Source organism: Montipora foliosa, chromosome 5, assembly GCF_036669935.1.
Source record: "Montipora foliosa isolate CH-2021 chromosome 5, ASM3666993v2, whole genome shotgun sequence".
In the NCBI taxonomy this organism is placed as follows: Eukaryota; Metazoa; Cnidaria; class Anthozoa; order Scleractinia; family Acroporidae; genus Montipora; species Montipora foliosa.
The window spans coordinates 39389929-39405362 of record NC_090873.1 but is presented as its reverse complement, the minus strand read 5'-3'; the positions used below and the strand labels follow the sequence as shown (position 1 = coordinate 39405362).

The 15434-nt window shown below is 39.6% G+C and overlaps 1 protein-coding gene across 2 annotated transcripts in view; it reads left to right on the top strand.

Moving 5' to 3' along the window:
- LOC138004092 (uncharacterized) overlaps positions 1-15434 on the top strand; it is an 888878-nt gene that overhangs the window by 9231 nt on the left and 864213 nt on the right. Inside the window, exons 8-16 of one of the 2 annotated variants that reach the window (XM_068850496.1) lie at positions 2088-2464; positions 2896-3063; positions 4508-4618; positions 5428-5544; positions 6306-6396; positions 7477-7857; positions 8479-8601; positions 10340-10459; positions 11492-13254. In XM_068850496.1, coding sequence (XP_068706597.1) covers positions 2088-2464; positions 2896-3063; positions 4508-4618; positions 5428-5544; positions 6306-6396; positions 7477-7857; positions 8479-8601; positions 10340-10459; positions 11492-12399 — 2396 coding nt within the window. In that variant the 3' untranslated portion in view covers positions 12400-13254. Of the gene's footprint in view, positions 1-2087; positions 2465-2895; positions 3064-4507; positions 4619-5427; positions 5545-6305; positions 6397-7476; positions 7858-8478; positions 8602-10339; positions 10460-11491; positions 13255-15434 lie in introns of those variants that run through there. The other variant, XM_068850495.1, reaches the window with a different exon arrangement.

Below are 15434 nucleotides of genomic sequence, written 5' to 3'. Positions count from 1 at the left end.
CGCATGAATCACAAAGCGATGAGTGCAATATCGGTTTTTCAAGCGAAATTTACTATAGACTTCACCAAGTTGGCAATGAATTTTTCTTGAGTCGCATGAATTTTAAACTGAGACAACAAGTGCATCCTGAGCGAGCGAATGGAAAATGAAAAAAACATTTCAGAATCAACTGTCAATAGCCAGCGAATAGGAATCACGCTAAAATTAGAAACCGTCGGGAAAATTTGTCAGTTCAAGGTCAAAAAAGAGTTTTACTGATGTACATCATTCCAATTTATCTCTGAAAACGAGATCATCTACATTTGATTTATTTCATTGAAACACGCCAGGTTGGCTTGGAACAAGAATCGGCAGAAAACGGCAATGCAACCAAGAAAGGACGAACTTCAAACAAGATCCGCTCCAACACTTAAATAACGTTTAGGTGCTTTGAACAACTTTTCGAAAACACAACCTAGTGAAATTTCCCCCTAGTTTTACGAGAACTCATTGCGATTACGGGTTTATAACCAAAATTTGCTTGTCACTGTCGATGCACATCGAAAAGTAGTTGGGCAAACGGATTAAAGCCACCAGTGTGGACCACAGCTATTATGATTTGTCAAACTTTTTTGAAACCAGCAAAAAATGCAGAAAGAAAACATTTTCCAAACCGTTTTCCACATGAACACGGAAAGCGTTGACTTTGTAAGAACTAGCCAGCAATCCAATCGAAAACTAGTACCTGGTCAGCGGTCAACTTTCAAAGAACAGCTGACCTCGGTGAGCTCTAAGCATGAGCTTGCAATATGGTCACGTAATACTGGTCAGCGGATACCTTGCTTTGACAGGTGTCAATTGATCAAAACATTGATGTCCAATATGAAAGATGTACGCTGTAAACTAGCATGATACTGGTCACATTGGCATACATGGAGGGGTGGACGGACGTACGCACGGACGGTCGATGACGTCATGGCTACTACTACTAGTAGGGAGTTTAAGCAAAGACGACGGCTACGGCTACGGCAACGTCACGAAGCTAGAATATTATTTGTTAAAAAAGGAACGCGCACGCGCAGCACGAATTTCCGTGCACTTCTCTGCCGTACTCCACAAACAACAACGTGATATCACCAAATTTTGGGCTTTGACGACAACGTGAGCAAATAACAATGAAACAGTCATTTTATGTTGTGACTTTAAAACCGTTTACACCCATTCAGTTACGGGATAGTTAGCCTGTATTGTGCAAGCTAATCAAGACGGAAAAATCACGAAATACTTGCGATAGCGCTAAGTTATATATTGGACTGACGTTTTCCTTGCCAATGCTGTCGTCTTTGCTTAAACTCCCTACTACTCCTGCTACGGCAAAGGCTACGGCAAAGGCTACTGCTACTGTTACTACTACTACTGCTCCTCCTACAACTTCTACCGCTGCTGCTGCTGCTGCTGCTACTACTACTACTACTATTACTACTACTAATACTACTACTACTACTACTACTACTACTACTACTACTACTACTACTAACGTGATAATAATTATAATTATTATTATTATTATTATGATTATTATTACTATTATTATTATTATTATTATTATTATTATTATAACAAGAAGAAGAAGAAGAATAAAACGATGATGATGAGGACAAAATTCGCAAAGATTATTTCAGACGTGTGCGATTGGTGTTACGAAGTGAACTTAATGCAGAAAAAAGGATAAAGGGCATAAATTAACACCCTTGCTGTGCCACTGGTGACTTGCAGCTTTAACCTTATTGATTGGAAGATCAGTGAGATACGGAAACTGGATGCCCCAACTAGAAAGCCGTTTACAATACGTCGCATACACCACCCGGCGTAGAGAGGCTGTACGTACCACGCGGGCAAGGAAAAGGGTTCTAAAACAACTGGAATTAGAATATATGACAACAACGATTGGCCTTTAAGAGCACTTTGAGCACAAGACTGACAATATGATGCAACTGGTATGCAAACATCTTCAAAAGAAGAAGCTAGTATACGTACTTAATTATACCCAGTTGTGAAAGAGACTTAGTTAATAACCAACTTACTCATTTCATTTTTTTATTTTATAGGTTTTCCTTTGCAGAAAGGTAGACATCAGTTCAAGAATCACCCTTCCTGGGCAGAAGATCAGTGTGAAACCATTCAATTTGAACCATTCACATTTTACCCTCACCAAAAGATCTTCATACAGCTTACCGTGAATCATGTGAACTACTCTGATGCAGCCTATGTCCATGAAGCCACCACTCCTTGGGTTGAAAGTGTGAACAGTACTCAATTCACCGCATGCGTGACCAGAGCAGGAAGAAATGATTACCCATCAGATAGCTTTGCTACCGTGGATTGGGTAGCTTATCAGGGAGCTCCTCCCGGAGGAATTGCGGGCGAGAACAAGTTTTCTCGTTGGTGGACTGGAACTAGTTGTCAGACTGTCACTTTGCCAAGCGTAAGTAAACTCAGTACATTGATGTCTTTCCTCCACGGATTTAATGCCTCTATACGAGGAGCGACATAATGGTTAATTTTAAAATGCTATAGACTATCCTTCGCCAACCACCAAACAGACTACGTATACGCGCAAATTCGCTTCAGGTAACACTACAGATTTTGAAAGTGTGTTTAATTCCATCAGCATGAAAAAATGATGGTATTGCAAGCATTTGCAGTGCCTCTTTCCGTGAATGAGATAATTGTTTGGGCTCTTTGATTTTGGTAATGAAGTATAAAGCTAAACAACTTTTTCAACTCGGTGTGCTATCGCACCCAACCAATTGATCGCATGTGCTCAAGATTTTCTCAACAATGTTTATCACTTTAGCAGAGTCTAAAAACCTACGGGTTGGATTTAGATGTTTCCTTTAATTTTTAAATTATCAGGGAAAATTCTCTTCACAACCTACTGTCTTCGTAACAGCCGAGCACTATAGATCAAGCCTGAAGCATGACGCAGCCAGTGTCTGGTTAGAAGACGTATCTGCACGTTCTTTTAAGATTTGTATCCGAGAACTACAGAACTTTGCAGGAGTTCACGATGACATTTCTGTGGTGAGCAGTGCGTACTAATTTTGTGATTTAGTGATGAGCTGTCCAGGGTTATAAAGATGTTGTTCTTTGGTTCGGCTCTATGTATAGCTAGACTAAGTCTTGTCGCAAATGAAGAAAAAGGTTCCATATTTAGCTTTTCGTTCTCGTTCTACACAAGAGAAACAATAACAACAACAGCAACAAACTTAAGGACATTTAAGAAATTTTTATGGAAATTTATTAGTATCAGGAAAAGATTCGCGTTTTTTACTGTTTTTAAAATCATGAAAACCGTGAGTTGTCCTCTTCAAGTCAAGCCCAATATCTTTTTTTTTTTTTTAAAGTCACGCCCAATCGACCCAGCCTGTTGCGTGACACAAGCTCGTAGATAGACTGACCTTGAATAAGTTTATATTTAGAGGCATCCAACGTCTGAATGTTTTAAAATTTGTCTGAATCACCTAAAAAGGTTTCCACAATGTTTGCATAAACCAACTCATGAGGATTCGATCGCTAAGTAACCTCTGTGCATGCTCAATACAACGAGTTTCGATCCATGGCAGAGGTCTCTTTCCCCGTACTCGTTAGCACAGAAAACGCAAAAGAAAATAGACCTCTGCTACCGGGGAAGTTCTAGGGGCACTTCAGGTCTGTAGAAATTTCTAGGTGGCTAATTTTTGCCTCGTCTGAAATTTCTATCAGTCATGACAGGTGATTTCATTTTAGACTGTATCGACCTTATTGCAATGCCTATGATCTTGGCTAAAGACACATTTTGCAAAGACTGTCCGTTGATTTGTATATGTATAATAACATGGGATCGAGATTAATTAAAGATTAATCTCACGCGTATTTTTATAGTTTTCACAAAATTGCCCGAGTGGCTCATTGCGATTTCATGTTTATCGCATAAACGTGCAAACTTACAGTTCAATTCCGCAACAAATGAACACTTCAATCTTAAAATTTCAGCAACACGCTTTCATTTGGTTAATTAAGGTCAATTCCATAAATCGTTGCTGTCAACAGAAATAATTATTAAAAGCACTTTATTTTTGGATAAAGATTCTCTTGTAACCTCGCTTGCTCTGGCTGAGCAACTGTTAACCAATCAGGCCCCAGTTGTTCAAACAATGGATAGCGCAATACACTGGATAAATCACTATGCAGCGGATAAACACTAGCAAAACCAGTTGAGTTATCCAGTGGATAGTGATTTCTCCGGTGGATAGCGCTATCCATCGCTTGACCAACTGGGGCAAGGACGCTTGCTTTGGCTGCGCAACTGTTAACCAATCAGCATCAAGATATTTTGCGGTATCCGCGTTATAAACGAGAGAATCCAAGGTAGGAGAGTGTCTCCTAATACAGTACAAACCATGATTTTTTTGCATTCCGAGAGGTAATGGAAGTAAATTCGAGCATAAAAACACTGAGTTACTTATTGGTTTGTTTTTCTCCTCAGAATTGGTTGGCGTTCGAGACCTTACACAGACCGTTGTTTTCAGATCACAACAATGTCAGCTTTCCAAATGGGATCTTACCTTCCAAGAGTAACAATTTCGCGTTTTGCCAGGTGTGGAAATGTAACAATGATAAAAAAAAAAAAAAAATGCCCCGAAGAGGGCAAGGGGTTACCAATCCCATTTCCATGTGTCCATTTCCTTGCAGATTACATTTATTAGTGTCCAAATCTCACTTGCCATGTCAACGGAACATTTGTCATATTCCTATTTTCCACTTTATTCCTAACAATCCGAGCTGCGATGACCAAAATCACATTTCCCATTGCAAGAGATCCTGATAACAGTACGAGTTTTCTTGCAGTGATAAACATAATGACTTAATTTGTATATCATCATCCTTAAACACTTAATTTTTAGAAAAACAGTAATCACTTGAGTGGACTTCGTCATCAGTACGGTTGTACGGCCACAATCAAAATTTTCAAAATGACCATCTTCAAAGCCATTCTATTTGGATATGGAAGCTTTTGTCTTAGTTCAAATATAATCTCGCAGAGGCGTTTCCGCATATGCCTCATAATTACAAAAGCAGCACATTCCTCTTCTTTGTTTAAAAGTCTCTGACAAATGAAACGAGAAAGAACCAAACAATTTTCCATGGTACCAAGAGTCGATAACAAGTGCAAAGCTCTTGAATTTCAATGGATTTTGATGCGTAACCCTTGTCGAAAGTGAAACTCTGTAATTATAAATGTGGTAAACATCTATAGGCTGACTTAGATTAACTTGTTTGTTAATTTAACGGTTTTATTTTCGCCAGAAAGACTCTGCACTTTGCAATTGACTCGCCATGAGAGGACGAAATTTAATTAAGCACTACCTGTTGACAAAGATACCGGGTTTATTTTGTGATTTACAGAACGTAAATTTTACACGGACGTACAATAACCACCCAATAGTAATACTTACAGCCAAGCATTCTAGCGGAGGAGGGAATGCATCTCCGGATTGCAACGGAATTGTCAGCTGGATTGAGGTAGAGATTTAAAATGCTTGTGGGTTTCCTGGGAAGAGAGAATAGGGAAAAAAAGCACGTTGGGTTGCCTACAATTGCTCACAATAAGAGAGACACACAATATCAAAGATAACCCATAATAGTTCGGAGAATTTCCCTTCCTCACTGCAGTTGAAATTCAAGGCTTTCCCAGGCGCGAAACCCCGGAAAAGGGGTCTATTGTTTAGCCATGACAAGCCATCTTGGAAACATTAACTTGGAATCATCAACGCTCGCACAAAACTGGTACCTCTCCCAAACCGCACGTGTCATTGAAAAAGAAAGGGAGTCATAGGCTCCTGCCCTGGACACTGATTCATCAGTTGTCCTCTCCCCGTTGCCCAGCAACCAGTCTATTATCTTTCCCAGGAGCACATTACACCATTAACATCAATAGCTACACACCATACTTTGGTTCTTAAGATTTGTATTCAGTTTTTTGTTTGTCAGGGTAAGATGAAAAAAAAAGCGCGAGCAAATATTAAACTATCCGATCACCTTTTGTAAGTTGTTATATTTGAGGTGTAGTCAGCCATTCTCAATCCATAGCCTATCGTGTTCCTTGAGTGACTGGAAAAGGGGGACGGGTGAAAGAATTCGTAATGTATCAAAGATGTAATATCTTTGCATCCAGGGCATGCCAAAACAAATGGAAAGGTCTTGAAAACGACGCTGACATGTTATACGCAGTGCATTTCGCATTTTGAGTCACTTTTGTTTATTGTTCTTGTTTTTCCCTTAAGTTCATCAGCAACGCAAGATTCAGAATCTGCGTCAAAGAGTTATTTGTTCAGCGGTTTGACCCACTAACTGTGTCGTACGCGGTGTTAGCAGGTAAATAAGTAAATTTTGTGTCATTTTACCATTTTAGTCGCCCCTTCTCGCTATACAACATAACGTTAAACGAAATATAATGAAATTGCAGTCAAAGAAATTTGCATAATTACTATAAGAAATTTTAGACACTCACTTTTTTGAATGTCAAATGACGTTCACTTAAAACTTGATAACGACGTTTCGACCGAAAATGACCGAAGAATGACCGAAGGTTTTCGGTCAAAAAAATGTTAGCCTTAACAGTTTTCAAATACCCAATTCACAATCCATTTTAATCTTCTCCAATTTTTCCCATCCCTGCCTCCTCTTGTATTTGCTGTTTTATTCAAACCTTCCTTCAATGTTCTAAGCAGTTAGTTTTATGTTTCCAGTCGCTAAATTTGGCTAAATTGCGTGACACATCCCCTTTAAGGTGCAGTGTCACGCTATGTTAGTCAAACTTCGAAACACTAAAAAACGTCAATGAAAATCACAAAATAATCCTGTAGTTTTATTTGTTGTTTGCAGCCAAGGATGGAGAGGATGGAAATTGAAAAAAACTGGCCTTTTTTTTTCAAGTTTTGAGACATTGTCTTCACAAAGACACCAAAAATTAAATACGAATAGCTCTTTGTGCCATAAATATATTTCATATCTGGTCAGTGGGTTGTCAGGAATGTTGTATGTGTGAGCTAAAGTACTAATTTAGATTTTTACCCATTTTTGACCTAAAACTGCAAATTTAGCATGACCGTGCCCCTTTAACTCTGCAAGGTACCTACTGGGTTAGGTTGGGCCTGTTCGAGAATAAGAAACAGAGCATACAACAACATCTCAGTTTCTCTTTAAAAGTAAAATTTAGCCTTTGCAGACAAAATCAAGCGATTACGAGTTGCTTTTGTTCTTGAAAAAATTTCGAGTGAGAAAAAAAGGACTTCACTCGATGATTATCGACCTGATCCGTCTCGTTAAGCGATAAACAAGTGGAGAAAGGTTTTTTCTTGAAAAAATGCCAAAATTTTCATTTTCTCAAAATAGGCCTTTTTAAAAAGGGGATTTGTCAACACTGAACGTATCACTTTTTGTTTTCATTTTCAGATATCTGCCCCGATGACTGGATGTATTTTAAAGGTTATTGCTACCAAAAAATATTATCCTGTGATTCCTGGAGCAATGGCCAGAGTAGGTGTGCCACAGTAGGAGCCAACCTCCCCAGTGTTCACAATCAAGAAGAAAATGTCTTTCTGCAAAACTTACACGACGGAGAAAATGGTTGGCTCGGTTTGTCTGACATAAATAGTGAAGGAACGTTCGTTTGGAGTGATGGAACTCGATTTGACTTCCATTACTGGGCAACGAATCAACCCAATGACTTCCGTAATGAGGATTGCGTGCACACCCTTGGCTCACTTCAGGCTCACAAATTCAAATGGAATGATGTCAACTGTTCAAGCTGCCATAAGTACAGCTGTAAGAAAGGTAGGGAGTTAGCATGAAGTGATACGGCTGAGAGCTAGCCAAAGCATAGTCTCCTTCATGGCCCCTCAGACGATGGCTCAACTGAACGGTCCTCGTCGCCACGTGGCTGGTTCAAAGCGAACTGCCCTCCGTTCTGTCGGAGTAAGCCAATCGTAATGTAGCTTTCATGCTGGTGCCGAGGTTCGAGTTCAAATTTTCCACCAAGAAACTGACTTTATGTATTCGCAGCCAAAATGGTGGATGTTGGAGAAGCGTTCAAGATAGTAAACCAGTTTCAAATTCGCGACAAAAGTCAATATCGAGGTTTACTGAAACGCCGGGATCGAGATGATGTGCTTATTTATCCCACGAGATCGGTTTTGAGTTAGTGACTGTACTGGGTGTAAAGGAAAGATAAATAAAAGTAGCTGGAACAAGTCTCTGAAGTTTCAGCCAAATGCCGGTATTTTAAGCCCCACTTTCTTTTTTTCTTTCGATCTTTGAAAGGGTCGAAAATTAATATCACTCGTCGTGCGCGAAGCTAAGTTATAATTAAGCACCTGTAAATAACAGTATGCCAGTAAGAGTTATTTATCTGGGAACGCTGCATAGTCGGTTGCTTATATTCATTTTGCAATTTAGATTACGACGAGTGCCAAGGGTTTTCCTACGACTGTCCAGAGAATGCTACCTGCATTAATGATGATGGATCCTACACCTGTAGATGCACTTCAGGATACAGTTATGATGGAAGGAATTGCTTGGGTATGTACTACTAATACGAAGTTTAAAATTTTATGTAAAATAGATCTTTTCACGGTGTCAGACGTCGTATTGGTTCGGGAGGGGAGGGAAGGGGGCAAACACGGCTTAAATTACAGTGAATGTACTGATGGGTATTTTGCTGATTTTGAGCCACTGTAAGTCCTTTAGGGTCTTATGATTGTGGATAGCGACAGTACCCCTCAAAAAGCACTCAATTGAGATTACTTTCGTGAAGTATGCCGATCAGAATCAAGCTATAACAACCGTAAACGTATTTTGTAAATTACGTATGAACCCTTGTAAACAAAATTATGCAAATTCCCGCGAAGAATTTCCAGACGTTTTGCCTTGTGCCATGATCTAATTTTCCGTTGAGTGAATGATATTAAAAATGCTAAAAATATTGTTACACTTTTTAAATCTGCTTTTTTGCAGCGGAGTTATAATGGTTTAATTTAAACCGCATTTTCCCCCCAACCAAGGTGGCGTTAGAAATTGTGAAAAGGTCTATCATTCAGCAATTATTCACCGAAGTGGAGGTAAATATTCACCACTTTCACTGACACTGAGGTGAATATTGTGTTTCAGTATGTTCCAGAAAAGTTGAATAATCAACCGAGTTTATCGGTAACCAAAACGAAACTGGAAGTCATTTTGTTTTTTTTCAGAGGTGTTTATAGTAATGGTAATGAATTTATATAGCGCATTTTCTATTGACATATTCAAATGCGCTTTACAAGCAAGTGATCTATGAGTGAGTTATAGTAGTTGCTATTCACCTCCTAGCTAGTCAGTCAGAATGCGTGGAAAGCACTTTTCATGCATTTGTGTGGTATATACTAATGGACTATATATATATATATATATATATTTATTATATGGAGGAGAGTGTTTTACTGGGAACTAAACCACTCGTAGATTCCATACGCCACTACATCCGGGACCAGAGTGGCGTATTTTCCGTATGTCACCTTTGTGAGTGTCGTATCGTTCAATGACGTCACGATTCCCGCCTTTTTTATAAAGCCCAGCCGTATTTGTAAAAGTTGACTACTTTGAAACACAATAAAATCGGAATTTATCACTATTTAGTCTCCATATAATAAAAAGAACATTACACGTTGGCTCGAAGATATGAATTTTATAGTTCTCGTGGCAAGAACAATATCTCACTATCTCAATATTGTTCTTGCCACTCGAACATAAAATTCATATCTTCTCGCCACCGTGTAATATCCTCTATATATATATTGAAAAAAAAGATACACTTTCATCCCGACAACACTGTTTTGTGATTGCTCACTCTTCAAGGGATTTTAATGACAAGAATATTCATAACCATCGTTTAATATATACTATAAAATTTACATAATTGATGTTGCGGTTAGTTGCGGCCAGAAGATACAAGTTCATTAAGTTTGTTAAGTGATGACAATTCAGGTTGTCAGATGATTTTAAATTTCTCTTTAAGGCATAGGTTGCATCCTTTGCTTAAGCTATTGTAGGGTGAGCTTGATGAAATGATAGGCCGTGAAATAAAGTGGTCAATGTAACTGGCCCTGTTATCAGATGAGGTTAATTTATAACAAATTACAGACAACTGAAGTTAATGACGCGAGATCAGTAGTACATACATTTTCTTATGGCAAGATCGAGACAGGAACTTTGAAAAACGCATTCTCACTGAAAGAGTTCGAATCACCATCTGTTGATTTTTCCGATATTTAACTTGTTCCAGACATTGACGAGTGTTCATCGGAAAACGAATGTAACAAGAATGCCACCTGTACGAATACCGTAGGATCTTACAATTGCACTTGCAAAAAAGGATATGAAGGAGACGGAAGAAATTGCTCAGGTAACATCCAGTCTAATGAAGGTATTATCTCGACTGGTGCTGGCAGTTTTGTTTTACACGCCTTGCGTGCCCATTAGTCACGTGATGTTTTACTAAACGTTTAAAATTCGTTTTTTTGTGTTCATTTGATTAGCTTTAGGCGGGTGGGGGGGGAGGAAACGTTTATTAATTGCAATTTGAAACATTTGAATTTCTCTCATGTTGTCCTCTAGTTTACTCACCCATAAAATTACCTTTAAGGACGGTGCCTGTTAGTTCAAAAGTATTTTTCCCCCGGTTTGTGATTATGCAGGAAATGTAGATCTTGACAAGTGTCATTGCCTGAATCCAGAAAGAAAATTGAGGGTATGCACGAATTTTTCCAAGATACTGAATTCATGAATAATATTTGTAAAAAGCTTTAAAATACAAACCAATGTATGGCGTTCTTTCTCAAATTGAAGCTTGATTATCTCTCAAAAATTCATGGTTATCCCCAATTTTCTTTTTGGATACCAGGACTACTTACTAAGATCTACTTTCTCCGTATAGTTTTTAACCGCGCAAAAATATCCTGTATTAGTGAGCATCACCGATAGGAAACTCCAGTATCTCGAGATGCGCAGAACGTATTGCGCAATAACAATATTAGGCACCGTCCTTAAATTAAAACAAGCGAGATTTGAGCAGCTAGTGTTGTTCACCTAGTGGACCGAGAATGGTATGCGAGATCGGTAGCAGATAGATTTTGCTCCAAGATCGAAAGAGGAACTATGATAAACGCACTCTCACTGAAAGAGTTTGAATCGCCAAGTATTTGGTAAATTGCGCTCAAAGTTTCAGAGATAGCTAATTATGCAATGGACTTTCACTATTCTGTACTGATTTTTTGGTTGATAGATTAGAAAAAGATGGGTACGTCTATGCTAATGAGGCCAAAAAAAAAAAAAAAAACGGCTAGAGACAATGAGTAATTCAGAATAGAGCGATAGGACTAAAATTTTGAACGCTATATGAATGGTTTATTACGATTCTATGCTTTAATTATGTTAGGTCTCCCTCCTGTAACTGCAACCTTGACGACAAATGGTCGAAAGGGACGTTATGGTGTCATACAAAGGTTTACAATTCCAAACAGCGGACGTTATAAAATCAGAGCCTGGGGTGCCAGAGGAGGAACACACTCGTACAACTACGGTTACAGGCCGGGCACTTATTACGGAGGCAGAGGTGCATTCGTAGAGGGAACGTTTACGCTAAATAAAGGAACAGTGCTGAATATCGTGGTGGGACAGAGAGGAGGAGATTCAGTAGAGGTGAAAGGAGGACAATCCACTACCAGAACAGCAGCTCAACTGGGACTGTCTGTGGAGGACAATGCTGGAACAGGGGGAGGGGGAGGTACTTTTGTTTATACAACACTTAATGTGCTTTTGCTGGCTGCCGGAGGGGGTGGGGGTGCATCTGGTGGATATAATGGGGTGGATGGTCAGGCGGGTACTAGAGGGGCTAGTAGCGTTGGAAGATATTCGTCTAAAAGCAGAAATGGGGGAACTGGGGGAATGCCCGGTCAGTGCAACAGTGCAGGTGCCAGTTATCATGGGGGAGTAGGCGCAGGTTGGTTAGCGCAGGGGTGTGCCAGGTCAGCTAGTAGTCATGGTGAAAGGGGTGGGTCACGTGCCCAGGGTTGGGTAGGAGGACCAGCAGGTGCAATGAATAGTGGTTACAACGGTGGACCACCCCCTGGGGCAGTTGGGGGATTTGGTGGTGGGGGAGGAGGATCTGAAGATAATGGAGCATCAGGAGGTGGAGGTGGTTATTCTGGTGGAGGAAGCGGCACTCACCCATGGCAAGCCGGAGGGGGTGGAGGTTCCTATTGTAGTGGTGCGAGTTGTCGCCGTTTATCTGGCAAAAACTTAAATGATGACGGCATGGTGCAAATAGTCAAATTATCTGGCTAGCGATGAAAATTCATCCTTTGTATGCGACGTCATTTACATGGCTTTTTAAAGACTTTTACGAGGTATGCTTCAAAAACAGTGTACCCCAGCTTTTCTAAGAAAACTGCATTTCGTTACTTTCAAATACTTGATTTTTTAAAGAATCTGATTCGAGTTGCTTATAAAACTAGGAGGCCCCTCATGGTGAAATACATTCTTGCAAAAAAAGAAGGCCCGGCCTTTTCAAACTCGCTGTGTGCTTTGCTACTTTTAGGAACCGATAGTTGACAATGGAACAAGCGCTAGCTCCATTTGGTGTTTTTATAGGTGCAACAAAAGAATTTTGGCCATGAGGTTTCCTTGTTAAGTTATCTCGAAGCTAAAAAAACATGAAACTTAAAATAATCCAGAATTAGAGCGGTGAATTCCGGGTGATGTAGCAGCTCTCGTAACGTGTAATATGATTGGCTTGCTATTCAAGCCAAAAACAAACAAAAAAAAAGAAAACAAACAATTGAAACAATGACTTAGACTTAAAAACAATTGAATCTGCTTGCAATACCAAACAATAGCAGGTTACGAGAGCTACTACAATACTGAGAATTCTGGGCCAGTCTTGTGCCAGTGTATATGTACCGCAGTTCCAAGTTGTCAATAAAGTGCTGGATGGCAGAAAACCACCTTGCATCTCATTTAAACCTCCTCCTTACAAAACAAAAGAGCAGTCATTATATCATGTCTCTTTCCTTTAAAACTGAATTAATTTTCCGCAACCCGCACCTCACTCCACAACTTGGAGGAAGTCATACGTGCACCGCCACAAAAGGATATCTTGAGTCCACACAAAACAAGACTATGGAACATGATGTCGACGTTAAAGTAAGAAATATAGAAAGCAAAAATTTGGTTTTATCAACGGAGTTGATAATGTAAATTGGCCACCGTACAGAGATTCTAAAAGCTGACGTTTCGAGCGTTAGCCCTTCGTCAGAGCGAATCGAGGGATTATGGGTTACGTGTAGTTTTTATAGTAGAGTAGGAGCTACGCTATTGGTGGTAACATGGCAACGTGAAAAATAGGAATATATTAGTTAAATGAAAAGCGTTCGTTAATACCGTGAGGATTAAGGGTGCCGATTTGAAAGATGAATTTTTGTTCCAGATTCTTGCGGCTTTCCGTCGTACCTAGATGTAGGGAAAGGCCGCAGATAGCCATGTGTTTTTTGGAGTGGTTAGGCAGATTAAAATGGCGAGCGACTGGCTCGTTAGTTTTGAGCGCGCTTCTAACTAAACGCGACAAAAACGTAGGCAACTTTTTAGTTAGAAGCGCGCTCAAAACTAACGAGCAACCCGGCACTTTCAAATGCGCGCGCTCACGATGCAAAACTTGTCTTTTCATTGTTAACACTAGCAAGATATCGGGACCTAAGCGATCTGTTAAGATCACCGATCGTTTCACATGTACCTCCGCAAATGTCATTTATTGCATAACCTGCACGTTATGCAATAAATTATACATTGGTGAGACAGGTAGACGACTAGGTGACCGATTCCGCGAACACCTTCGCGATGTTGAGAAGAATGACAAGGATGCATCCAAGCCAGTCGCTCGCCATTTTAATCTGCCTAACCACTCCAAAAAACACATGGCTATCTGCGGCCTTTCCCTACATCTAGGTACGACGGAAAGCCGCAAGAATCTGGAACAAAAATTCATCTTTCAAATCGGCACCCTTAATCCTCACGGTATTAACGAACGCTTTTCATTTAACTAATATATTCCTATTTTTCACGTTGCCATGTTACCACCAATAGCGTAGCTCCTACTCTACTATAAAAACTACACGTAACCCATAATCCCTCGATTCGCTCTGACGAAGGGCTAACGCTCGAAACGTCAGCTTTTAGAATCTCTGTACGGTGGCCAATTTACATTATCAACTCCGTTGATAAAACCAAATTTTTGTATACTACTTCCCCACCGACGCAGCACCACAGTTTCTTTAGAAACTACCCCTTCATTCAATATAGAAAGCACGTTGATAGCTGCCAAAGTTGTTGCTGATTTTAAGCAGTTGGCGTTCGTCATGCATTTCTTTGTTTTTGAAGCTCAAAAGCTAATATAGTTAAGTGAAAGTTATTCAGCATTGCAGGATTTAGTCATTCGGCGAAAACAACAATTTCAGCTGCAAAAAAAGGTTATTGATAGATATTAAGTTGTTTAAAAGCAACCATTTGTCAGTTTAAACTCGACGTCCATATGTCTTACGAGGGGATGCTTACAAGGCCGAGGGAGGATATTTGGACCACTAAGATTCTAGAAAGAGAACAATACAGTATTCCTGTTTCCTTTCATATATTTCACAATTATTCGGATTGACGAGCTGAATTCGGTGAATAAAAGACAAGAGGAAGTCGAGGTTTTTATTCACCGATATTCACCGAGCCTGAGGTGATTATTTGAAAAATATGCATTTTCTTTAAAACAATATTATTATTTCTTCATCTGCCACCTCGACAAAAAGAATTGCGGCCATTTTGAAAAAAAAAAAAAAACCCGCTTAAATGATTATCCCGTAATAATCACCTCAATTGCAACCAATCAGCACAGAGAATTTTCAATAATTACCTATGTAATCATGCTAAGTGCAGATATATCGAGTAGGATAAGTGCTCATAATTGGAAAAGTGAAGCAAATCAAAGTCCTTCTGCCGCCACAATTGTTCGTTTTTTATTTTTTTATTCTAAGTTCTTGAATCTTTCGACTAAAGGTAGTTTAAATGTTGCTAGGATCTTCCGAGCGAATGGACCTTCCTATCTGTTAGCCAGGAAGACGCTATCGCTCCGAGACTTGTAAAGATCTCAAAGTTGGGCCAAGTACAAATGGGCCAAGTACAAATGTTTGTACCGTACCGAAATTACATGTGCCTGGTATAACTTGCCTGCTAGAATCTAGTATAAAAATCACAAATGTTCTTTCAATTCGTTAGACCCCAAATAATCTACATGCAGATAAGATAAACCCAACTGTTGGTACAAGGTCTTTTTGTATCCT